General features: G+C 59.6%; 2 protein-coding genes across 8 annotated transcripts; one reads left to right on the forward strand and one right to left on the reverse strand.

The window, feature by feature from the left end:
- The first annotated feature begins 3,669 nt into the window (after positions 1–3,669).
- On the forward strand, positions 3,670–9,234 carry LOC102050545 (partitioning defective 6 homolog alpha). 4 transcript variants are annotated; one of them, XM_055726484.1, is made up of 3 exons: positions 3,670–3,984; positions 5,201–5,423; positions 8,153–9,234. In XM_055726484.1, the coding sequence occupies exons 1-3, from the start codon at positions 3,796–3,798 to the stop codon at positions 8,935–8,937; spliced, it is 1,197 nt and encodes a 398-aa protein (XP_055582459.1). In that variant the 5' UTR covers positions 3,670–3,795; the 3' UTR covers positions 8,938–9,234. The 4 variants fall into 4 exon arrangements, with proteins under 4 accessions (XP_055582459.1, XP_055582458.1, XP_027671893.2 ...); XM_055726483.1 differs by having other exon boundaries at positions 3,676–3,984; positions 8,150–9,234; XM_027816092.2 differs by lacking the exon at positions 3,670–3,984 and having other exon boundaries at positions 4,013–5,423; positions 8,150–9,234.
- A 2,487-nt stretch (positions 9,235–11,721) lies between these two features.
- On the reverse strand, positions 11,722–24,216 carry ENKD1 (enkurin domain containing 1). 4 transcript variants are annotated; one of them, XM_055726500.1, is made up of 9 exons: positions 24,065–24,155; positions 20,142–20,373; positions 19,503–19,627; positions 18,985–19,209; positions 17,548–17,720; positions 15,412–15,573; positions 14,114–14,283; positions 13,057–13,193; positions 11,722–12,560 (listed from the first exon to the last, which is right to left on the reverse strand). In XM_055726500.1, exons 3-9 carry the CDS (start codon positions 19,585–19,587, stop codon positions 12,400–12,402), a joined length of 1,113 nt encoding a protein of 370 aa, XP_055582475.1. In that variant the 5' UTR covers positions 19,588–19,627; positions 20,142–20,373; positions 24,065–24,155; the 3' UTR covers positions 11,722–12,399. The 4 variants fall into 4 exon arrangements, with proteins under 4 accessions (XP_055582475.1, XP_055582471.1, XP_055582474.1 ...); XM_055726496.1 differs by lacking the exon at positions 20,142–20,373 and having other exon boundaries at positions 24,065–24,216; XM_055726499.1 differs by lacking the exon at positions 20,142–20,373 and having other exon boundaries at positions 19,503–19,653; positions 24,065–24,175.
- Positions 24,217–25,231: the final 1,015 nt, after the last annotated feature.

The raw sequence follows: 25,231 nt of genomic DNA on the forward strand, positions 1-25,231 counted from the left end.
TCGGCACAGCCTCACCATGGCGACCGCGATGCCCGGCGCCGCCGCCATGGGGGGCCGGCGGCCATCGGTGTCTCCGCCGGTGCCAGGCCCCGGCCCCTGCCCTCCGTCCCGCCCGGCGGCGGCCGTCGCGTTCGGCCCCCGGGTCCCGGCGGCCTCACCGCGCCCCGCGATGGCCGCCCGACCCACTCGAGCCGCGCTGGGCCTGGGGGAGCTGAGCCCGCCCGCCAGGCCGCAGCCGGCCGCCTCAGCGGGCCCGGGCCAGCCCCCGCTTGGGCTCCGAGCAGGGGATGCGTAACCGGTGCTCGGCAGCGGCTTGTCCCTCAGACACCCGTCCCGTGTCCTGCCGGCCTGCCCCGGCCTTGCTGCCGTGCCGCCGCCCCGTGCGCCCACCACCGGCAGCGCGGGTGCCCGTGTGTTTCTGGCCCTCCAGCCCCGAAGGCAGGGGGGCTCCCCGCAGGCCCCCCTCGCGGCAACCTCCTGACCAGCTTCAGCAGCAACGCCGGCTTTAGGGATCCCAGGCTTCACTCTTCCCGCATCGCCCACAGGAGCAGCACAGCCCTCTGTGGGGCCCTGCGCACGCTGCATCCAGGTGAAACCTTTTCCCTGTGGTGGTTTTACCAGATAGGCCTATACCTCAGTAGGTTTATTGCTGAGCTGGGGGCAGGACCCACCATGCTTCTGTGCGGGGCCAAAAGGGGTGTGAAGGGGTGTTGTGGAGAGGTGGTAATTCAAGAAACTATCACTGACAAACCCCTAAAACACAAAAACTTAGAACAGCAGCTTCTGAGTCCTCCTCCCCTTACCCATCTTCCTTTGAGATGTGATCCAGCACTGGTAACATCAGTAGTAATGATCCTGATGAACCAGGAGGTACTTTAAAACAATATTGTAGGAACGTGAGAAGTCAGTTTTGTCTGCCAGCATCACATATTTACCCTGCATGTTTCATTAGCTGCTCAGTATTCCTTGGCAGCCAGACCTGTTGCCCAAAGGCATGGATGAGTCTGCAGCCAGTACCAGATTTTGCAACCAGAAAAGACACTCTGCCATGGGGGTGCATCACCTTGCAGCTTCCTGGGGAAGAGCTGTGCCACAGGGCATTGCTGCCTTGGGAGCTGGGGGGGGGGGGGGGGGGGGAAGGGGGTTGGGCACGGAAATCACAAAGAAATGCAGTGAGCCTACATCTGGTCTAACAAACTCTCCACAGCTGTCAGGGAATGTCCTTGTGAGGATGGAGGACAGCAGCAGAGCCCGTTCCCGTGTTGAATCCCTCCCCATGACAAGCACCGAAGCAGCAAGAATCACTTCCGAGCTGAGGCAGTGCTCCCTGCCTGCTCTGCCCTTGGCTGTCCTGGCTGGACAGGCTCAGCGCTCAGGTGGGCTTTCCCTCCCCAGCCTCAGCTCTGCATCCCCACCAAGCCAAGGTGGCACTGTCAGAGCTATGTGCTGCTCTTCCTCTGCAGACAGGGACCTTGATCTGTTGTCCCCCAGCTCCTGATGGCAGTGGAGGAGGGAAAGACAAATACAGTGTCCAAGGCTGCCCTTGCCAATGTCCCCTAGTAAGGTCAAGGTGACTTTGCTGTTTGTGCAGGTTGCAGCCTTTGCTCAGAGTGAACAGAGGGCTCCGTGGGTGGCAGGGACAGGGTAAAGCTGTGGAGATACTGGTATCAAACCAGGTTCTCAGGCTCAAGGTGTGTGTTCTGCTGGGACTCCCTGCAAGCTTGCTGGCCCATGGACCAGGTGAGTAGCTGCAGTCACAGTGCCAATCCTGCCTTGAGCTCAGATTCCTGTGTTTCTCCCCAGTGTCCACGGATAAGAGAGGCAGAGATTGCCTGAACTGCCCGCTGCCCATTTCCTGCCTCAACCCAGCTTTGAGCAGGGGGTGGAAGAGGGACCTCCTGAGGTGCCTGCCAAACTGAGTCCTAAACCTTGGCAGCCCCCCTCCAGGTCAGGGGGTGCTGAGCCCCCTGGAGAGTCAGGCTCTCACTTCCAATCACCCAAAGCAGCACAGAAGTGGATCTGGAGTCAGTGGACATGTCTGGACATTTGGGAGCACATGCTCTTGTCCCAGGGGCTGATTCAGAGCTCTTGGTACTCCAGCAAAACAAATACCTGCCCTGATACTGTCTGCTTAGCTTAGGTCTCACTCTGTAGCAGCAGATTTGGGGACATGGCACAAAACAGCAGGCATGACCAGCATGTCACCCCCACAGTCCCGCTGAACAATTAGCTCTGATTTACCAAAATTGGAGATGAAGGGCTGCAAGCTTCTTTTGTCACTGGTGCCTGCGTAAATATTAACCCCGTTGTAAATCAGGATTATCTCTCTGACCTCAACACAATTACCCTGTTTAAAAAAACCAAACACAACCAAACAAAAAAACAGGGGGGTGGGGGGAAATTGCTGATGAGTTTACAGTTCTGTGTGCAGTCAGGCTCATTTTCACCACCTGGCAATCACTCGGCACAGCAGGAGAAGCCAGTGGAGAATTTGCTGGTACACAAGGAGGTGTCCCGTGGCCTCGCAGCCCTTTGCTCACCCAGGTGCAGTGACGCAGGGGAAGAGCCTGCCAGGAGCCGCGGGCCAGCTTGTGCAGGCCTGGTGTGGTGGCGATAGCAGAGTCTGATGCAATTTTGTGCCGTCCAAAGGTTGCTCCACAGGCCAGGATAGGGTAAGGGTTGGAGGACAGCGTGATCCAAACAACCGGGCTGATTCTTGGGATAGCGTTCAGATGTATTTATTCAGTAGGAAGCGTGTTGTGTGTCTGGCTTCAAAAAGCGTTTCATGACCCTGTTGTCATGGCCCCTTCGGCTGGTGTGGCAGCTCCCTCGGAGCCTGCGAGGACTTCAGCCTTGTCAGGTGCCCCGGTGCTGGCAGCCTGCGGGCAGGCAGGGAGCTCCGGCATCGCACAGGGCTCTGCAGGGCAGGGGCTGCCCGCGCCTCTCGAGCATTACCGCGCCTGAACGGAGCCAGTTCTGCCGCAGACGCGTCCCGAGGGCGTCACCCGCGGGCACAGCCCGGCAGCACCGGGGGCACGTGCTGTGGCAGCCTGGTGCCGGGGCGGGCAGGGGAAGGCGAGCGCTCTGCCGTGCAGCCGGTGCCCCAGCAGCCCCCCTCTCCGCTCGGCTGTTCCGCTGCCCGGTAAAGCAACTCGTCCCCGAAGTGCCCGACCCCCCCCCGGGTCCGCGCTGACCCCGGTGCCATCAACCCTTGCTACCGGCCGGGGGGCACAGCCGGAGGCAGCGTGTAACCGGGGAAGGCGGCACGGCGGCTGCTGCCGGGGCTGCCCTCGGCCACAAGGCCACCGGGCCGCGGCGGCGGGGAGCGGGCGGCCCCGGCCGGGCCCCTCTGCCAGCGCGGGGACGCGCCGGAGCATCCGCGCGCTGAGCCGGGGCCCCCACAGCGACACTCGCCGGGACGCCGGTCGGGCGGCAGGGCCCAGCGGCCCCGAAGCGGGGCGGGCGCCCGCCCCTGCGGGGCGTGATCGTGCCGCTAATGAGGGTCCTGGTAGCGGCGGGGTGCCCGGGATTACCGGAGCGGGGCGCGGGGCCGTCCCGTCCAGCCCGCCCGCAGCGCCGGGGCCGGCCGGGGGCGGGCCGCGGAGGACCGGGGGGCGGGCGGGCGGGGGGGCCGGGGCCGGGGCCGGGGCCGGGCGTGCGGCGCAGCGGAGCGGGCCCCGGCCCGGGGCGGGGGAGCGGCGGGGGGATGCGCCGCCGCCCGCCCGGCCCCGCCCCCGTTGCCACGGCGACGTTGTCAGCAACCCGCCGGCCCCGCCCCCCGGCCGGCCGGGGCCAATGGCGCCCCGGCGCCCGGCCTGCTCGCCGGTGACGTCATGGCCGGTGAAAATCCCCCGTGGCCGCGGGAGCGGCGGTGGCGGCGGCGCGGCCCCGTGGCCCGGCGCGGCCCGGCGCGGCCCCAGCATGGCCAAGCACCACCGCACGCCGGCGCGCTCCGCCGAGCCCGTCATCGAGGTCAAGAGCAAGGTAAGCGCCCGCCGTGCCGCGCCGTGCCGCGCCGGCGCGATGCCGGGGCCGGTTCCGCCGGGTCAGGAGCGGGCGCGCCGCCCCCGCTCCGGGCAGCACACGTGGGGCGGCACCGAGCACCGGGCAGCGGCGCGGGAGCCAGGCCGTGCGGGGGCTCCGCTCCGCTCCCCCGCGCTGCGCTGCGCTGCGCTGCGGCGGCGCTGCCCGGGGCCTCCCCGAGCCCGGCCCGGCGCCGTCCCGCACCGTGGGCTCTGCCGGGCCGCGGGCCCGCTCGGCGCGGCCGTCACCGGCACGGGGAGCGCTCGCCAGATGCGCGATGCGCCGTGCCAGTAGCCCCGGTGTGCAGGCTGGCTCTGCCGGCCCGGGCGTGCTGGGTGCACGGCCATCCCGGGCACACACCTCGCCCAGATGTGTTCTTGCCCAGATGTGCACGCTCGTCCCCGACTGTGCCATCACCCAGATGTGCACCCCCAGCCACGGGTGACATCCCCCCCCGCCGTGCACCCTCACATAGCTGTATGCCCTCCCAGATGCAATCCCCCAGATGTGTCTGCTCAACCAGATGTGTACTCACCTGATGTACCCCCACCCAGATGTGCACCCTCGCCCACTGTGCCCACCCACCCAGCCCTTTGCACAGCCAGATGTGTGCACTCCCCTGCTGCACCCTTGCCCAGCTGTGCCCTGCCTGCCCGGACCCCCAGGTGGGTGCTGCTGCCCCCCGTTCCGGGTGCTCTGGCCACCGCTGGCCCCAGCAGCCAGGGTGTGACCCCCGGCAGCGCCATCCTCGCAGCGTTCCTCAGCCTGCTCTTAATTGGCTTCCCCTTCGTCGTGACTGAAGGAGGAGGCCATAATTAACGCTGTTGCTCACCAGGTGACATGGCAGTGCCCGTGTGGCAGGGAAGGGCCTCCCGGCAGCGCGGTTCCTGCCATGGCTGGTGGTACAGCCGGGAGGCTCTGCCTCTGGGCACCCCTCCACCCCGCCACTGCGGTGCCTGGGCAGGAGAACGGCTCCGGTCCTCTCATTTTGCTTTTGGGATGGGCCCTAGCTGACAGGCACCGCCACCTTGTTGCTGCTGAGGTTTTGGGGTTGGCAGCGCCTGGCTCTGCCTGCCCTGTGGTGGTTCCACACCGTGCCCTGCCTGCTTTGGTCCTGCCGGCCACAGCCAGCCCTGCCCTGCCTCACCCTCCTCCTCCTCTTCCTCCTCCTCTGCAGTTCGACGCCGAATTTCGCCGCTTTGCCATGAAGCGCTCTGGCGCGGGCAGCTTCCAGGACTTCTACCGCCTGCTGCAGACGGTGCACCAGATCCCACGGGTGGATGTGCTCCTGGGCTACACAGATGTCCACGGTGACCTTCTGCCCATTAATAACGATGACAACTACCACAAAGCCCTGTCCTCTGCCAACCCCCTCCTCAGGGTCATCATCCAGAAGAAGGGTAAGCGGGATCTGGAGAATGGCACTGGCCTTGTCCTCCCCATCAGGAGAGAGGAACTGCATCCTGTGGCATCGCTGGTGCCACGTTTGGGCTGTACTGGTGGTGGATGTGGCCAGTCACGTACTCTCCGGCCACCACTTTGGTGGATGGAGGTGGAGGTGGTGGCACTGGGAGGCTCCCAGAGCCCTGCTGGGGCTGTGGCCCCCCCACGGGCTCTCCCTGCCAGTCCTTGCCTGCACCGAGGGGCACCCGCCCCAGCCCAGCCCTGCATGACCCAGCGAGCAAAGGCAAATCCTTGTGATCCACCCCTTTGAAGTCGTGTTTTCCAGCTGGCCTTGCGTGGGCTCCCAGAAAACACCATGTTGCTCCCTTGAGTGCCGTGTTGGGAGCCCAGTCCGGTTCCCTGCCCTGAGGTGGTGGCAACCATGGTTTTGGCAAAGCTCTTGGGGCACTGGGTGCTGCTGAGTTTTTGGTGGTGGGAGGAGGCTCCTCTCCTCCCTGGCGGCCCAGGGGCTTGCCCTGACCTTAGTGGTGCGTTCCAAGAGAGCAGCTTCCTCGCCCAGGAGTGCAAAATCACCGTGACAGCAGTGTCCCAGCCAGGGCGAGAGCCTGCTGGTGACACGCACCCCGGGTACATCTCTTCGCCAGGGAGATGAGCCTCTCCCCTTCCACTTGGTTTAATAGCACCAAGGCTTTCTCTTTAGTAGCGCCATCAAGCAACAGCGTGCAAAGTTGGAGCCTGATCTAAAAGCCCCAGTTCCCTGGCTTAGTGCCTGGGGTGGCTCTGTGTTTCTAGTGCACATTAGTGGTGTGCAAAGCCCCCGGGCAAGGAGGGATGCCGGCAGCTGGCCCCGGCTGCTGTGCCAGTTTCCCTGGGTTCTTGCATCGGGGTGGTGCAGGATGCCCTGGACGTGCATTTCCTCAGGGGCCATGCAGCATGGGGGATGGCAGGTGATCCAGGATGTCAGTGCGAAGGAGCTGGAGCCTGTGGCACGCACAGATGCTGGTGCTGAACCATCCTCTGCTCCCAGACCAATGCCTGGACCCAGGCTGCGGCACAGAGAGCCGGCATGGGGCTGAGTGTGCCAGGGCTGCCATGGGAGCGTTGCTCCTGCTCCCAGAGCCGCCTTGCCTGCTGCTGGGAAAAGCCTGCGAGGGCCTGTGGGTGACTGGGCTGAGCTGGAAAGGTGCAGTGAGCGGGCAGCCACAGCGCTGGCACTGTGGGCAGCGTGATAAGGAGCATGAGGAGGCAGCACTGGCACTTGGCCGTGCCCGCAGGAGAGGGCCCATGGGACCAGCAGCACCACAGAAGGCGAGTGGAGAGGCCAGGAGCAAGCCCTGGTTGAGTCACAGCTGATTTAAAATGGATCCAGGTCATCCCGAGGCAGGGCTGTCGTTGAACCAGTCCGGGTCGGTGAGGAATGCGGCTGCAGTGTCTCTCACACACCGGGCGTGGGGGAGCTGTGCACACGCGTGCGTACCTAGGTGTGCACCCCTCGGTGGGCTCCCCGGGTCCTGACGGGGGCTCAGAAAGCAAAGGCCGCAGCCTGGTTCCTCTCGGTGCCACCAGAAGCCACCCCTGTGGGGCAGCCTGTCGGGGACGGTGGCACTGGCCCTCGGGGAGGGCAGGGGAAAGCCCGGTGCATCACCAGGGCCGCCGGTGGGCTCATCCTTGGGGTGCTGGACCTGCCTGGCCCAGCTACTCTGTGCCCCTCGGAGAGGAGCCGTGCACTGAAATAGCTGTGGGAAAGCCTCCACCGCCCTTCGCCGAGCTAAAAATACGCTGGGCTGCGTGTGCAGGGAGATATTTATAACCCAGGAGCCCTGGCAGGCTGGCTTGGCTAGGGAGAAACCCCGCATCCCCTGGGCCCGGGGGCATCCCCAGCCCCCCTGTGGCTGGAGCAGGGTCTGGGTGCTGGTGGGAGGCACTGTGGGGAACGTGCCAGCAATGCAGCATCCAGATCTGGGCTCCCTGTGGAAAGGGACGGGGAGAAACCAGAGGGGGCCCAGGGGAGGCTCCCTGGCACCTGGTGGATGTGGCCAAGGGGGGGACATGCTGGAGCTGGGCCCCATGGAGCAGCCTTAGGGCAGGGTCAAGGAGTGTGGAGTCAGACTCTCCATGGTGGTGCCAGACGATGGGATAAAAGACAGTGGCACAAATCACAGTTTGGGATGTTCAGGGGCCCTGGGGATGCTGCAGGCCTGGGGAGGAGGGGTGTCCCTGTCCCTGGGCTCCGCAGGACACAGCTGTGGCCATCCCTATCCCGTGCAAGCAATGGCCCTGCGCTAGCACGGGCAGGGGATACCAATGCTGTCTCACGGGGCTGGACTCACCCTCGGGAAGCTGGCTGCCACCACGGCACCGCCTTGTGCAGGGGGTCCCTTTCCCCAGACCCAAAGTGGGGCACGGCTGTGGCTCCTGGGCCGGCAGGGCTGGCAGTTCTAGTGTTAAGCTGCAGAGTTTGGCTTAAAGTGTGATTAAGGCTGAATCACCGCCTGGATCCCACTAATCCTGGCCTTGTGTACGCTGGGTAATCCCGGGAGATGGGCCCGGTGGAGACAGGCTGCAGGAAAAGCCAGGGTGATGCTCGGGGGAGGAAAAGCTGGCGAGACCCATGAGCAGGACACTTCTCCCACTGGCTCCCCCAACACCTGGGGCCACAGGCACATGGTTATGCCCCCAGCAGCTGTGGTGCCTGACACGTGTTCTCCCTCGCTCCCGACAGCAGAGTCCGATGCTGGTGTCTTCGCCTCCAACTCCCTGCAGCGGAAGAAGAAGGGCTTGCTGCGCCCCGCGCACTACCGAGCCAAGCCTCACCTCCTCATCGGCATGCCCCAGGACTTCCGCCAGATCTCCTCCATCATAGATGTGGACATCTTGCCGGAGACCCACCGCCGTGTGCGGCTCCACAAGCACGGCTCCGACAAGCCGCTGGGTTTCTACATCCGTGACGGCGTCAGCGTGCGCGTGGCCCCGCAGGGTGTCGAGAAGGTGCCCGGCATCTTCATCTCCCGCCTAGTGAAGGGTGGCTTGGCCGAGAGCACGGGGCTGCTGGCAGTGAGCGACGAGATCCTGGAGGTCAACGGCATTGATGTGGCTGGCAAGTCCCTGGACCAGGTGACAGACATGATGGTGGCCAACAGCCACAACCTCATCATCACCGTCAAGCCGGCCAACCAGCGCAACAACGTCATCCGCAGCAGCAAGGCCTCGGGCAGCTCGGGCATGTCCACGGACAGCACCCCTAGCCAGCAGACCCCCAGCCCAGCCTCACAGTACCTGAGCAACTACAGCACGGCCGAGAGCGACGAGGAGGGTGACCTGGTCATCGAGAGCGACAGTGCGCCCCACTACATCCCCGGGGGCTGCCCCAACGGGGGCCCCACGGACAGACCCCTGCAGCGGAGCCTGTCCCCGCACAGCTCGCGGGGCTCCCTGCAGTCCCTTGGCAGCCACGACGGCAGCCCCGGCCGGGGCAGCGGGCGGGAGGAAGGCACCCTCCTCACCCTATAGCCGCCGGCTCCCCCGCCACCCCAGGGTGGCTGGCTGGGTCCCGCGCAGCCGGGCTGGTCGTGCGCAGCGGGTGATGAGGGGGCTGGCGCGCAGGGGCAGAGCAGGGCAGCCCACTGCCCCTCCTGCCACCCGTGCCCCCGGGAGCCCCGCTGCGGCCCCCGCTGGGCACTGCCCTTCCGAGCCTCTTGCCTCCTACCCCCCTCCTTCCAAGCAAGTGGGGTTTTTTAATTGTTTTATTGAAATATGCATTATCAATTAATATATTGCAATGGACAGTAAAACCTTTTCTAGAAAGCACCCCACTTGTCCCTGGTCCATGTCGCCACAGGGGTCGGCCCCCCACAGCCATGGGGCACAGCCCCCTCCCAGACACAGGCCGGGGCAGGCACACCGTCCCGCAGCCCCACTGCCCCATCCCACATGCCGTGGGCCAGCACAAGCCCTGTGACCAGCTCTACAGGTCCCCTGGGAGCGGGGGGACAGCGGTGGTGGGGACCCCAGCAAGGCCCGTTGTGGGGAAAAGGGGGGGGTGGAGGGATGCTGGAGCACGTCCCTCCCCCTGTACATCCCTGTCCCATGGCACATGCCCAGGCTGCTTTGGGCAGCGAGCCTGGCGTGGTGGCCCGACACAATGAGCCTTGCCTGGCCCCCCAGTTCCCACCTTGTCACCGCTGCAGTGCCCTCACTACTCAGGGGACACTTCAGTGACATCTGCAGGGAGCTGGGTGGCACCCGGGCTGGCAGCACCACCTTGGCTGTCACCTGGCCCCAGTAAACACCACCGGGGTGGTACAGCTCCATCTTCCTCCTGCCCACCTGGGGCTCCCCGTGCCCTCAGTCCCCCTCTCAGCGCTGAAGTGCCACGCTGGTGGCAGCTCTTGCCTTTGCTTTGCTGCTGGCCTGGCCCAGCCCGGCACCAGCACCTTCCTGCCCGCAGGGATGGAGCGATGCCCCAGCAGCTGCTGGCTCTGTTGCACTCACAGTGGTGATGGCTTCTCCTGGCCAGACCATAGCTGGCTGTCCCCGTGGTCCTTCGCCCCCTCTCCCACAGCATCAGCCTTCAGCACCAGCATCTCTACCCCACCTGCCGCAGCCACTGGCAGTGTTTTCTGGTGAAGCAGCCCAGGCACAAGGCCCGGCAGGTTGGATGCACCCAGGGGCAGCGCTTTTCCAGCCCGCTCCCGGAGCTGGTCACGTGTGCTGGGGCACCTAGGGCACTGGCACTGTGCCGGGCCCTCTGTGGCGTAAGGGCTCCCCCACGGCCCCTGGATTAGAGCCGGTGGGAAGCGAGCACAGGTTGTGCCAGGTGCCCTGGCCCGGCTCCTGTGGGGTGACACTGGGCACAGGCACAGGTTCGCACCCAGGTCGGTGGCAGAGCTGGCGGCTTCGGCAGGGGAGGGTGGATTGTGTCCTGTTGCCTTCGCTGACCCCTGAGAACCAAACCACCCGTGCTGGCACCACCAAAACCTTACCAGCAGCTGCACAAGAGCCGCTGGGCTGGTTCAGCAGCAAGGGCCTGACCACGGCAGCTCTCCCAGCCCGTTTGCCAAGGGCCCTGCAAACAGCGGCTCTCACCGGCACTGTTGCCCGTGGCATGTGGTGGGACCGGGCAAGGGGACCCACAGTTCTTGGGGTCCAAAGGGGCAGCACCGACTGCTCAGGTCCTGGCTGTTCCTGCGGAGCCCCAGCCGTGCCGGCGGCTGGCAGGCAGAGCAGTGAGGGCTGAGCCTGGCAGCTCCGTCACTCCTGAGCAGCACAACACTTGCAGCACGCAGCTGTGGCCCAGACAGGCCAGAGAGCAAAGCAGACAGCAGGGCTGGTTAGTCCAGACTTGTTTAGGGCAGGGAGGTGCATGGGGGCTGGCGCCCGTGGCCCCCAGCTGCTCTCAGCACCGCTCTCATCCAGCCGGCTCAGCCTGGCTGCAGCGTTTGCCCTGAGGGTGGCCCCAGGGGAGCGTGGGGTGATTTTCCGGCTGGCACCTCACCTCCTCAGCCCTCCAGCGTTAAAAGCTTCTCTGGCCCTTGGCAGCAGCGTCGCCCCCTGCATCCCAGGGTACCATGGGCAAGGCTGGACCACCCTGCAACATCCCCACCCCGCAAAATCCGGCCGGCAATGGGAGTAACCTCATGCAACAAGGCACCTGCTTGGGGCAACCATCCACAGCATCCCCACCCTGCACAGCAAAAGGAGATGGGGCAACAGGCACAAGCTGCAGCAAGGGAAATTTTGATAGGACTTCAAGGAAAAGGTGCCAAGTGTTCCCCCTGAGGGTGGCACAGCTTGAGGACAGAGGCCCAGCAAGGTGGTGGCAGCAGCCCCATCCTTGGAGATTTTCCTGACTCAGCTGGATGAGGCCCCAGGCTGAGGAGCTGGTCCTGTGCTGAGCAGGAGAGGGACGAAGCCCTCCAGCAATCCCTTCCAGCTTAAATCTTTCTAGACTTCACACAGCAGGATCTCTGAAAAGGTCTGCTTGGCTCCCGGTGTAGCACCTGAAGGCAAGGGGGCAGCGAGCTCACCTCCACGATGGCATCTGCCCAGCCCTGCCCTGCCGGCCTGTAGACTGAGATCTGGCAGGACTCTGCGCATTCTCCGCTCCAAGTGCCCCACCACGTCCCAGTGCCGCAGCCCAGTGAGACCTAACCTCCCCGGGCACGTCACGCTTCTGCAGCGTGCGACCAGGACCCACGGCTCTCCCCCTGCCTGCACTACGTCAATGCTGCTGGTTTCGGCTGCCCACCACCACTCCTCCGGCCCTACTGAGCCCACCAGGAGCCGCACACACACTGAAAGAAGAAAACGATGCTTTACTTGAGCACATCCTGCCTCACAGACAACAAAGGCTTCTCCAGACAACCTGCCAGATAACCCTGCAGCCAGCCCAGCTCCGCCCTGGGCAGGAAGGACTGAAGCTCCGCACTTCTCCACTGTCCCTGAGCTGTCCCTGAGCTGCTGAGCCCAGCCAGCAGGTCAGAGGGTGCAGAGGCACCAGCCGTGTGAGCAGGCTGGGTCAGCGCTCGGGACCAGGGCACACATGGCAGACATGTGCAGGTGCCCGGAATGAGCCGTGACCATGGCCCAGCTCACGAGGGGGACAAGGAACACCACTGGTAGCAGCACGGGAGATCCCCTACCAGTTTCCAGAAGTAGGAAAATAGGAGGTGATGCCATGGATCCAGAGCAGAGAACTAATCTCTGAGAAGTCAAACAGCAGAGAGACAACTGCTCTGCAGACCACAGGGTGGAAAGTGTGTTAGGGCATCTCCCTCCCTTTTCCATGGACAAGACACCACTGGCGGGTGGGCAGGGAGGTGCCGGCTGCATATTGGACGCTGTATTGGCACCTGCATGGGCCCAGGGTTCTGAACTTGCCTTCCTCTCCTTCCCTCCCAAGGTGATGATCGTCCCTTCCCGGTGATGCAGGATGTTCGCACAGAGCAGCACAACACACTTGGCCCCACCAGCTCAGGAGTCCAGCTTGATGAAGACCTTGGGCCTCGAGAAAATTTTGATGGCCTCTTCTATCTGGGAGAGCTTCCTCTCCAGCTCTACCCGCCTCTTCTGCATTCTGAGGGTGTCTGTGCCCACTGGCAGCATCACCAGGTCCTTTATCAGCTGCTCCTGGCCTACAGAAAAAACAACAAAGAAGCAAACAAGTTGTGTTAGTGGAAGTGCAAAGAAATCCATCCTTTTCCTAACCTCATCCTCAGTCATGAAAATGGTGGCAGCACTGGAACAAGGGCTTGGAATACCCGTCCTTGAATTCAAAGCTCAGCTGGAGGAGGACCTGAGTGACCTGCTCCAGCTTTGAAGAACTAAGGGTTGGACTAGAGACCTCTGAAGGTCCCTTCCAGCCAAAATCTGTCACTTTAAAGGCAATAGTAACCCAAACATCAGGTCTACTGGACAAGCCTGCTCCAGAGAGCCAGTCCTGTAACCTGCGGGTCCCACCAACCTGAAGGAGATTGATCTTTCCTCACACAGAGCTCAGATCCCAGCTACATGCCTTATTCCAGGTAACTCTTCAAGTGGCAGGAATCCGTGCCCCAGGCCCCTTCTCCCTAATCCTGGCTAGGATCACCTATTTTTCTGAGCTGGAATCCCTATTTCTTTTCTTCTTACTCTGCTTCAGATCGCCGAGGGTCTCCAGCCGCTGGCTCTCTGGCATCTTGGTATGACCAGGTGGCGTGTCAGGATTTGGCAGGTTTCGCAGCTGCTCCTCCATCTGCCTGCGCCACAGCTCCTTCCTCTCCAGCAGGCTGGCAAGGCACAAGAAAGCACGCGTCAGCGCATCTGGCGGGAGGAGCCGCCCAGGGATGCAGGCAGGGGCCAGGAACTGAGCCCTTCAAACCCTGCTAGTCTCCATGTCACTGCCCAAGGACCATAGAGACCCACGCTGCTGGCACACACCCTTGCTGTGGAGGGCTTCACCTGCACGCATGGACTAGTCAACATGCTCTACATGCCCTGAAGGGCTGCTGGAAGGGACACACGGAGGCCTACACAAGCTCTTCGGAGACAACGGCTTCTGCTCCTTGCTTTTTGCCCAGACCACTGAGTCCTTTCCAAACCATTTGCGTGCTGGTGATGGAATGAAGTTGGACAACACTGCTCACAGCAGGGATGCTGGCAGAGAACAGCAGGCACAGCAGACAGCCAAAGGACTAACACCGCCGTAAGTCCTAGGACAGGGTCACCCAGGAACTGGTTTCCACTCAGAACCCCAAAATGCAAGCCACTACTTGGATGTTCCTCAGACTCTGGGTCCAAGACAGGATGAACACTTAGGAGGCAGAGCAAGCTACCTGCCTCTCCGTAACCAGAGCTTTTTATGCTGAAGCTGCGCCACGTGGAGCAAGGCTTACAAAGGGGCAGGAGCACATTTCTCAGAGCACACAGAACGTCCACAAGTCAGCATCATTGTAGGACAGCAAACAAGGGAAAAAGGGACAAAATTCTTTCTGAGCCCAGTCACACCAGCCATGGGATGCTTGTTAAGTCAAGAAACCAAGAGGGACTGCATTTATTTCCCAGGCCACAGTAAACTGCACTGCTTGCATACGGTGAGAGTGCCTCTGTCCCCGGCCCCCCGTCTTTCTACGCCAGAAGCTGGGGAACGTGGTGAAGGGAAGTGGGCTTGTTACAGAAAGTCTTGTGGACCAGAGAGGGGCATACATACTACTGGGGGATGTGGCCCTTTTGCTTGGCGTTGTACTCCTCCTGCTCCTGGTGCTTCTGTTCCAACAGCTTGGCCAGCGCCTGCAGGGACTGGGAGCGCCGCAGCAGGGCCCGCTTGGCGTTGCAGGCGTTGTGCTTAATGAAGTCAATGCTCTTGCCCTCCACCTGGATCTGGAAGAAGAGGAGGCGGCAGGAGGAGCTGGCTCACCACATGCACACAGGCAGCTGCCCTTGTCCCCACAAGGGACAAAGCAAAGAGGCACCCGCACAAGCCACTGGACTGCAGGTTACCGCAGCAGGACAGGCATACCGCGCACCCCCAGCCCAGCCCATCTCAGGTGCAAGGCCACAGGCAGGCAGGAGCTATGGCCACAGTCTGAGACGCCAGGCACCAAAAGCCAAGCCTAAAATTGGCCTTTTTAAGGTCCCCAAGCTGACCCTGCGCCCTCAAAGCCAAAAGGACAGAAAGAACCAGGCGTGACATAGTCCCCATGGCTCCTACTGGTGCATTTTGAGCCCAGCTAGAAAGTCAGAGGAAAATCTGGTCAAGCCCTCGCTGGGCCAGTAAATGCAACAGAACCTCTGGCAGAGCAGGAGCCTAGCAAGTCCTTGGAGGCATTTCACCAGAGACAGCACCCTCTATCACAGCTCTTCTGGTGGTCAAGACAGGGGAGAAGGTCACTGGATTTGAGTTTTAGGTTTTTCTTGGGTTTTCCTCCTTAGGAGTTTATGCCCTGTTTAAAATAAGCCCCTCCATGGCACTTGGGAACCAAGAAACTGACAACCCTACGCTTGCCAAAGAAAGGGGACACGGGTCATGGAGCAGTGTCTCTTTAGTAAGCAACTCTCCTTACTAAAAAGCGCATGCATTTCCCAAATTTTTATCTAATGTCCAGAAACCACAGTTCCTTCAATTACGGTGTGAGCAGTAATCCCCAAGACTTCCTGCAAAGCCCCAGGAAGAGCAGATTTGAGATTATTGGCACTTCTACATGAGGAGGCAGGATTTTCAAAGGGAACTTCATTATCTCTTTAACTATGAGCAAGGGCAAAGCCAGAAGGTAGTTTTAGAAATCTTTCAATGCCCATCTCATCGCCCCTGTGACCAAGACCCTGTTTCTTCCTTTCAGCCAGGAACATTATTTACAGATCTCTCTGCTCACGCAGCAGATCCAACCCAGAGCCTCAGAAGAACACATGAAATGTTCAGAGCAGGAGCAACAGGTTAAATGCCAGAAACCCTTAGGATGGATGAGCACCAGAAACACCTGGGACGGATGCCGTTAGTGCGCAACTCACCTTGGTTTCAGCACCCAGTGCCTCTGGAGCCTCTGCATCTGCTCCTGCTTTCGTTCTGGCAGGCCTTGGGGAGAGTGATCTGCATGGCTTGATCCCAGGGCCACAGCGAGAATATGCTTTTAGGAATTTCTGAGCTTCTGGATTTGGAGGTGGGGAGCTCTCCTGTGAAAGACAAAAAAAAAAAATCCACTAGTGGAAGGAGGCTGGAGCAAAGAGAAACACACCCAAAAAAGTTTGGGTGGTCAATCACAAGCTCAACCTCAAGTTTCCAGCAGACAGATGACAGCACGCTCTTCCTGCTGTGACTTGGCAGAAGCTCTTGGGGGAAGGCAATCTGTACTCAGCGAGCAAAGGCCAAATAGACTGCCTACAGCAACAAACCCAGACCTGGAAACTGAACCTTGTAAAGAAACGCTAAAAACAAGGGGAAAAAATCTGCAGAAACGTGCCTTTGGATCAAATTCGTGTGTAACACTGACTGGAGAATCCGTCTTCACTGACTAATCTGGCAGGTGTGAAAGGAGAGCAACGCTGGATAACCCAGCAGAGATGCCTACCAGAGCGAGGAACAACCGCAATGGATGGGCAGCCCATACTGACAGTGACCACGACTCCTTAAAAAGCAGAAATCTTCCTGTGAAAAGGGCAAATGGCAGAGTGGAGAAAGCGTGCCGCAAGTCAAGAGACACATGCCAGTCTCCCTTGCTGGCAAACCTAGAGGACTCGAACTCTTAGAAGAAGCCATCCCACCTCCATAAATCCAGAGCATGCTGCAGAGCCCTGCTACAGCGAGTTTAATGAAACGGCAGAGGCAGGCACAAAGCTGACTGCTGAGAAGCTGTTCTCGAGTGCTGCTCTGCTCTGCTCAGTACCTCAAATCTGTGGTTGGCTGCAAAAACAGAACAGAGTCAGAGACCATGAAGGCTAGCAGGCACTCGTGGAAGGACAAAGCCCTCTCCTGGCAGCCAACAATCCTGAGGCCAATGGGAATGTACGATCTAACAGTTTGAGGCTACTCTGGAAAGGCAGCGGCAGCCCTGCGCTTCTGCTGCCTCAAGGAGCTTCCCCCACGCAAGGCTGAGCTGGAAGGGACCCCCAAGGCCGCTGCTCCAGGAGGTCACTACGATAAGGACAGGCACAACACCCCTCTGCTTGCTGCCATGCAGCAGGAGCCCACCCCATCCACAGGAGCTGCAGTGCCTGTTTCTGGATGAAATAAGAGGGTAACCGAACACAGAGTTCGCCTGGATGATGGGGGTCTCCCAGATCCAGACTGATGACTACTGGCTCACCCAAAGATAGTGCTGGAGCTTTCCTTCCCTCTCCCAGTGGGCCTTTACTTCCTGTACAAACAGGTATGCTTCTACCAGGGCTTTGGTGCATTTAGCAAAGCCCTCACTAGAAACTCACCAGGGCAGAAAGAAATTATCTAAACAAAGAAAGAAAGAAGTCAAAAGCAGAACAAAACCTTCACAAAGACAGACACCCACTCACTTCAGCAGCTGAGAAAGCCTGAGAAAAACAAGGCACAGCCCCACATCCCTTCTCCCGCACGCACGCCGTGTACAGAGGACAGGAGGTACGCATGCCCTCACAGCTTGGGCTGCTCTACGAGGTCTCTGCCCAGAGATGTCTGTGTGCCGCCACTGCACAGTGGTTATTCACCAGGATGATTGCTTGCAGAAGAATTTGGAGATATACGGCCCACTGTGGGTCCACAGGGTGTTAAGGGTTGAACTGAGGTTTGATGCAGCCTGAAGACCCACCTCTGAAGACCATGATCAGAACACCACAGCCTTTTGGCACAAACCCCAGACAAGCGTTGGCCCCCACACTGAGAAGCTGAAAAGCCAGCTGGATGCACCTCTGGACAGGGAATATGGTGTGAGGGGGAACCGCCTGTAGATCCCTAACAACTGAAGGGCCAAACAGGAGCCTTCAGGCAGAGGGTTGTGATGGGATTTTTGTTCTCTCAGCCTCCCCTGCATGGGGGGTCCACTTGGCCAGGCAGGATGGGGATTATTCTGGCAATCACTCTCTGGACCCAAACCACGCATTCCCACACGGCCCCACTGTCACATCTGCCCTGAACTGCATCCCAGGCCCAGAGAGTTCAGGAGCTCAGAGGGTACTGACCTGCAGTTTGGCCTTCACCTTTGACTCCACATTTTCATATTTCTGGGACTTCCACAGAGCTTTCACAGGCTTGGGCTGGCCATGCTCTCGGGCTCGCTCCTTCTCTTTGCACTTCTTCTGAATCTCCTTTATTCGCCTCATATTTACCTTCTCATGGTCCTTGGACTCTTTCCCTGCACAAGTGGAGACACAGCTTTCACCCCTCAGACACTGCCAAGGCATGCAGGCTCCTGCAGCACTGACACCAGACCCTACAGCTCCATCTCCAAAGCTGGTCCAGCTGCCCACGGAAATAGCAAGCTCTCCCCTCTCCTGCAGACTAGACAATCTGTGCATTTCTCCCACATTAGATGCGCGCTCCCAGACTGACCCTCTTCTGCCAGAGGATCCCACAGTGCCCAGATGAGCACCGGCACAGATCTGCGCACACTGCCGGTGACCACAGACTCCCTTGTTCTGAGCGAGCATAGCTAATGTGTCCCATTTTGGACTATGCCAGACAAGCCATATCAGCATCCTCTCGAGAGCAAGGTCAATTCCCAGTTCAGCATCCTGTGGTGCTTCCGAAGCAAAGAGAGGGCTGGTTAAAGGCAGTTGCCAAGCCTTAAACCTGTGCTGTTCCTGATTTCAGTGTCAGCCATTGTCCCACATTCAAGGGGACATAATCAAGACTACGGATTGTATTTTTTGTTTTCAAATCAAAAATGATCCTTCCTTGGGCGCCCCAAGACAGGGAAGATCACAGCTTACACAACCAGACCCTCTTCCATTCCCCTTCTGCTTTGGAACAGCAGCTGTGGCAGCTGGCAACCACCATGCTGGCACCAGGCAGGGCTAGGGACAATGCCAGCACATGGAATAAATCAAATTACACCCCGCCATCAGCCTTATCTCCTTCTTGGACCTCTGAACGTACTTTGGGTGACCTCTCTGGAAAAGGGAACATCTTTTGCAAAGTATCCACATATACAGACAGTCTTCCCAAATCCTGCCTGGCTTCACTAACAAGGAATTCCCCAGGTTAAACATCCTCTGTACATGAAGAACACACTTGATCCATCTTTGACTATAAAGATACTGGTTATGTTCAGAGGTAACAAACTAGAAGGGCTCGATTTATTTCCAGCATCTCTCAATAGTCTCTCTTCCACAACTAGTTCCTCAGGTCCAAATTAAACAGCATCTGTTTTAGAGTCCCTCTTCCATTCCAGACGTGGGCCCGACTGGAATCAGGGAGGCTGCAGCAGCAACAGCTCCAGCCCGGGCAATGGCTGGAGGCCAAGCCACTGCCAGGCCAAACGCAGGAGATGGGGCAACCAGCCCTGCAGAGCTCAACCTCTCCTCAGGCAGCAGAGCCGAGGAATCCACCCAAATCCCTGATGCCTCATCCCTGGCCCCAGACACAACTCAGGCCAGCAGCAACTCAGCTGTACTTACTCTTGACTGGCAGCCCCCCATCAAGGGAGACCCCTTCAAGCTGCAGTAAGAGACTGAGCGTCCCTTGCTGTCCCTTCTCCAGGAAGTCCTTCCCACTGGGGCGAATGCGAGGGGCTGGCTGAACCTGGCAGGCATTGCCCAAAGCTGGGTATGGGATGGGAACTGGGTCCAGGGGGCTAGTGGTAAAATCCAGCTTCTGAGCATTCCCTTCCAACCTCCCTCGAGCTACAGAGAAAAAAAAAGAGGAGGTAATCAGGAAATTATTTTATCTCATGGTTTTCCTCACCCACAGCCTACAAACAATGCTGAAGACCCCCTCTCCACCTCTACCTCATGCTTTCCCATCTTTCAACCAGCTCCACAGACCACCTTTAGGATCACCACCCATGAGGAAGCAGAATCACCTGCACCAGTCTGAGTGGAGACTGTTGAGGACACCAAAGAATAAGGACATCTAACAGGTGAGCTGTGCCATGCCAAAGTACAAAGCACATCCATAACAAGTATCAAGGACTCACCCGAGAAGGGGCGTTTGTAATAGTTTGGAAAGAGCGTAGGGTCTGGAGGAATTGGCCCAGAAATCCTGGATGGCCCCTCACACATCCTGCCGTCACTCTGCCTCCGTCACAGAAACCAGCCACCACTGAGAAGAGAAATGCACCGGGCTCGCTGAGCCACCGAAAAGCGACATTATAAATACACACACACACACACACACATATATATATGTATCTAAATAGGTGACCTTCTGACCTTCATTAGAGAGCTCACACCCAGATACAGGGATGGCAGGTACCTACAGCAGGTAGGAAACCACCCCAAGTTGGACTCCAAGCAGGTGAGGCAAGGCATCCAGCAGCACGGTCCCTATTGTGGGGCTAATCAGCATTTTTACCAGCGCTGAACCTGACATGTCCATGGCTGCTGTAATATCGGTATCTTCAGTACAGAAAATCCTTCCTGGCTTTGCTCTCCCATATGGGAACATTTAATGGAGACATGCAAACAGAAGCTGAGCTGCTATAACCGCCCTGTGTGCCTTTAGTGAATAGAAAACACAAGGTATCTGGACATCATACACATTTTAGCCTTAGATTTGAATTATCTTGCACCTTGAGCCCTTTCTGAATAGAACCTGTGGTTCAAACACAACCTACCCAACGCAAGCTGAAGGCCCTGCCCCACACAGGTAAACCCTCTGATCTGTCCTCTGCAAGAGACACACCGGGGCTGCCACCACCCGGGAGCAGGCTGGGGCTGAACTTCAGAAGCACCCAAGACAAAATGCTTCAGGATCAGGCAGGGGCAGATGCGGGATTGCTGGGGAAAAGCCCCGAGATGAAAAGAGCCCAGCTGGTCTCTCGTGCCCCAGGGAGAACAGACAGTCACCTGTTTAGAAAAATATCTGTTTCATTTCCAAAGAACTTCTCAATGTGGACCAACACAACAGACCAGCACAGACCCACAAACTGCTGCCCTGGCCCTCACTGGTCCATGCTGTGTCTCTCCTCCCCACGACAGCAGGATCACAGATCCTTCCAGCACCGAAGCAGCCAGTATCTATTTCCCTGCAATGCTCACAAAGATCTTGTGGACAGCATTTTATTGCCTACAAGAAACTGGAGGGACTTGCTCCCTGCTCAGAAAATGAGGATGCAGGATGCTGCACCAACAGGCACAGACTGCTGGCAAGCTGTTGGCAGGTGCCACAAGAGCCTCAATACCTCCCAGGAGTCACACCATGATTTTGACAGGCACCAGGGCAGCTTGGCTGGAGTCACAACTGTAAGAACTGGGGCTACAACCTGCATGCTCTGACTCCCGAGGCAGTAATTTAAAATATATCTGAGACAACTCTACGGGAAGAACTCCTTTCAGGATCCTTGACATGCCAGCACTGACGGGACGCAGCATCTGCAGTTTAATTTATAAACCAATAAACAAAATCAGTACAAGGCTGAGTGAGTCTGAGTCATAGCAACTAATGCACTGCAGTCTTCCTTGCTAAATCACCCCTGTTGACATGAGACCCATTAGCAAAAAGCTGTTGTTCATCTCCCAGACACGACTGCAGAGGCAATGTAAGCAATGCTGACTACTGCACATCAGCATGCATGTATAGTTTGTACCCAGCTACTCTGGAAAAGATGTTTCTGAAGAGCAGACACAGACTCTCAGCCTGAGATAAAAGGGCATTGTCTTGGTATTATTTAATCTCCTTGATAATGGATCCAACTAGGCCAGAACAGGCTCTCTTATTCTAAAAAAAAAGAAAAAAAAAAGAAGCGTTCACCATGAGATCACTCCACTCACACTACTGGCCTTGAAGTTCACATCTGATCTTGATCTGAACTCGAGTTCAAACCCAGTAATTTACATGCAGGATGACAGGCTGAAATCAAGACCTGTAGCAGAGCAGACAATTACTGTGGGAGACTGAAGGAGGAAAGGCAAGTTGATGGGAGGCGGGGGATGGAAGGATTGTTTTATGCCTTCACACAAGTCACATTTCACATCCCAACAGCACCCTGCCCCGCCGCAGGGAATTTGCAAATGACACCCACTCCCTGATTTGCAAGTCACATCACCTCTGGATTGCGATCTTGCAAGATCAGACAACCTTATTACAACAGTAAGCATCTTGCCTATCTAACAAACTCACCTAACGTGGGACACAAGCCCCTAGCGTCAGCCTCCCAGCCCTGAGAAGCAGCAGCCAAGCCTCGGTTACCAGTGATCAGTACAGACTTCCCAAGCTGCTGCTCTGCTCCTGCCAACCATGGGCGTATCTGGGGGACACATGCGAGAGAACCTCATGGCTCGCTTCTGCCAAAAGGGGATGTGCGGACCTTCCCTGCCGCCATTCCCATCCTTCTGCTTCATCTCTTGTGACAGCTCCAAGGTGCAAATGGTCCTGTGCTGAGCCGATTCAACTCACTACCCCTGCATGAAACAAGCCACTTCTTTTGCTGCTTAGTTTTCTGCGCATTGAACCTTCTGTCCAAAAATAACCTGGCTGTCACCTCCGGGGGGGGTTAGAGAAGCACTGGAGCAAGCACAAGGGAAATACTGCAAGAGCACGTGTTTATGAATGCAGAGGAGAGAGGAAGAGGGAACAGGGTCAGCCCTTTCAGCAGTGACCTGATGGCTGGCTCGGCCACACTGTCTCATTTGTACCTGGGAAAGAATTTTCTCTATCACCATGTTAGAACCCTAAATGTCGAGAATAGTTTCTGACCTGTTCCCACCAGAAACGCACTACTTGGAGCATTCGCTGGCTATGAGATGCAGGCAAGCTCTGCAAACGCAGTCTGGTTAAGTCCAGGTAAACAGATACATACTTGTGCAATTCTTCTCTCTTCTTAACCCCCTGCTAGGCTGCAGAACTCGCTAGGGAAGCAGCAACACTGCTCCTAGCCACCGGCCTGCACCAACCCTGTTCCCTGCCCTGCACAGATACAGGAGGCACAGGGCAACTGCCAAAGCAACCCAGACGTTAGCATTGCTACTTACCCTGGCTGCTAGCTTCCCCACCAGGACCACAGTTTAATCCTGGCCTAGGAGCCAAACAATAAAGGCTGCAGGCACACCTCTCCCAAAGTGTCCCTGTAAGTTTAAGAACCATTAATTCCACTCTTTGTGCACTTTGCCCCAGCTTACCAAGCGGTAAAAATGCTGCTTATCCCCCCAGTAAACTGAGATCTTTCAGAGCCTTAATGAACCACAGCTTCCTTTTGTGGCTTCTTTTTTAGCATCGTAGCTAAGGAAACTACAAAACGGGAACAGACAAGGCTTTGACAGGTGTTTTTCCCAGCCTTGAACCTGCTGTGTCTGACTTTGAAGCATTCCCTCTTCACAGATCACATTTTCACTGTGCCCGAGTCCCTGGCCAAGAAGCGGCTACCACACACAGAGCTGAAGCAAGCCCAGCTTCATGCCTCTATGAGTCAACCTCTGCAAAACGCCGGGGGGGGGGGGGGGGGGGGGGGGAGCGGAGTCCTACAGCTGTGATAAACTGTGATAAGCAGAGCAGCAAGTCATCTGCAGCAAATCAAAGGCCTAATCTCTGTGCAACTGGTCTTGGTTGTTTGCTTCCTTCCTCAGTAGTTTCAGCTGAAATGGAAAGGAGCACCAGAGAAACTTCCATGCCTGAGGGCGGCACCCTGATCTAGGTCCATAGCTCCTGCAGGATCGGGGGTCAGGAAACGAGGTCAATGTGCCACAAACCTACCCAGTCATGTTCGTTCATGCCTACGCTTTCCCCCCCCTGCAGACTGCAGTGGGAGAGATTTTCTCCTTTTAATACTATCCCCCAGGCAGGTTCTCGCAGGTGCCACCAGCTCTTCCCCACCTGCCAGCCTCAGAGGCCCATTTTCTCTTTTGCCTTTCGGACAACAAAGAGGGCCAGGTCCAGCCAAGCGTGCTGCTGGCCTCTGCAACACGCTCCCTCGGAGCTGGGCAGGCATCAGGAGCCAAGCCAGCTTGTGCAGCCTGCCCACGGAGCCAAGTGCACATGCTGCGGCAGCAGCCTCGGGCAGGAGGCGAATGCAGCTGCGCCAGGCACGGGGCGGCAGGCACAGGGCACCGGGCAGGGGCTGGCACTGGCAGGGGCTGGCAGGGGCCCGCCAGGGAAGGCAGGAGAGGCACCACGGCACGCAGGGCTCTGCTCCCACGCCACGTGCCAGGGTCACCAGCCCAACGTGCAGCCCCGGGCCCAGCGGAGCCCAGGACCCTGGCTGTGCCACCGCGGGACACCGGCCTGGCCCCGTGCTGAGCCCAGCGGCCACCGAGCAGCTCGGGGCGCCCCCACAGAGTCCTGCCAGGCGGCTGTCCCCCCGCGGCAGGGGCTGCCCTCGCAGCCGGCGGCCCCCGGCGCTCCATCCCCGCAACCCTCGGGGCGGGGGACGGGTCTGGGCCTCGCCCCTGCTGCCCTGGATGGGGGCACGGCGGCCCCCGGCCCGGCGCCCCGCAGCCTCCGCCTGTCCCGGTGCTCCGCCGCCCGCCGGGCGCCCCAAGGACACCCCCGGGCTGGGGCCCCGGGCCCATTGGGGGTCTCTCCGGCCCCCCCGAGAGGACTCACCGAGGGAGCCCGCGGGGCAGCGCTCGCAGCTGCGGCCCGGCCTGTGAGGCCGCGGTCTGGGCCTGGGCCTAACGTGGGCCCGCCCGCCGGCAACCGCAGGCCCGTCCCCGCCGCGCTCCTCGGCAACCGCCGCTTCCGCCGGGAGGGGCCGGGCGCGCGCTGGGCCGCGGGGGGTGCCCGGGGGCGCGGGAGTGCCTGGGGGGGGGGGGGGGGCTGCCGGGGGCGAGGGGCTGCCCGGGGGCCCCGCCGTGAGCCGCCCCAGCGCAGGGCGGCCCGGGCTCGCCCCCCAGCACGGCCCCGCTCCGCCGGCGCCCTCCGCCGCACCGGGGTCCTGGGCAGGATCGGAACGGCGCTGGCGGCCGAGTGGCCCCCAGGCGCCCCAGCCCCTTAGAACCGGGGCCGCCTGCCCCCCCGCCGCTGCCCGGGGCCGTGCCCGGCAGCCGGGGGCAAGGGGGGCGCAGCCACCGCGGCAGCGCCCCGGCGAGGCCCCCTGCAGCCCCGGAAAGCCGCGATGCCCAGGATGGGGCAGCCGCTGGGCGAAAGCGCTGCGGGGTGGCTACAGGACGGGGTTCCTCAGGCTTTGGCTCAAGTGTGACCTTCCGTCTCCTTTCTGCCATTTTCTTCCCAATTCAAGCAGCTGAACTCTTGATTTCCCCCACTCAATTTGCCTGTGGCCATGATCCACGGCTCAGCCACACCAGCGCAGCGCAGTGACTGCACCGGCCGCGTTTGCTGCACGAGAAGACCATCGTGGTCTGCTTTTGCCCAGAGCCACACTTCTCCCGCAGGACAGTGCATCTCGCTGCCGTGGCTTTGGACCTGGGTGGTTAAACAAATACCGGGGCATTTATTGCTGAGCGGAGGAGATAGAGCTGCCGGGGCCAGCCCTCGCCTCCTGCAGCAGCCCCTGCATTGCCTCATCACTCTCTCCAGGCTATAAAATGCCGTGGTGTTTAGAAAGGAGCTGTGCGCGGGCATGTTTCTCGCACCATGGTACCACGAAGACAGAGGCCACCTCTCCGCTCACAGTCAGCCCCTCCTAAACGCTCCAGGGTGCAAAAGTCAAACAAAATCCTGGCATTTTCCAGGCTGCTGGCTTGAGGGGTGGGATTTGGTGTGGGTCATCACAAACCCCGCAGCAGCGTTTGTGAGGAGGGGACCGATGTG

Source organism: Falco cherrug, chromosome 14, assembly GCF_023634085.1.
Source record: "Falco cherrug isolate bFalChe1 chromosome 14, bFalChe1.pri, whole genome shotgun sequence".
NCBI classification, from domain to species: domain Eukaryota; kingdom Metazoa; phylum Chordata; class Aves; order Falconiformes; family Falconidae; genus Falco; species Falco cherrug.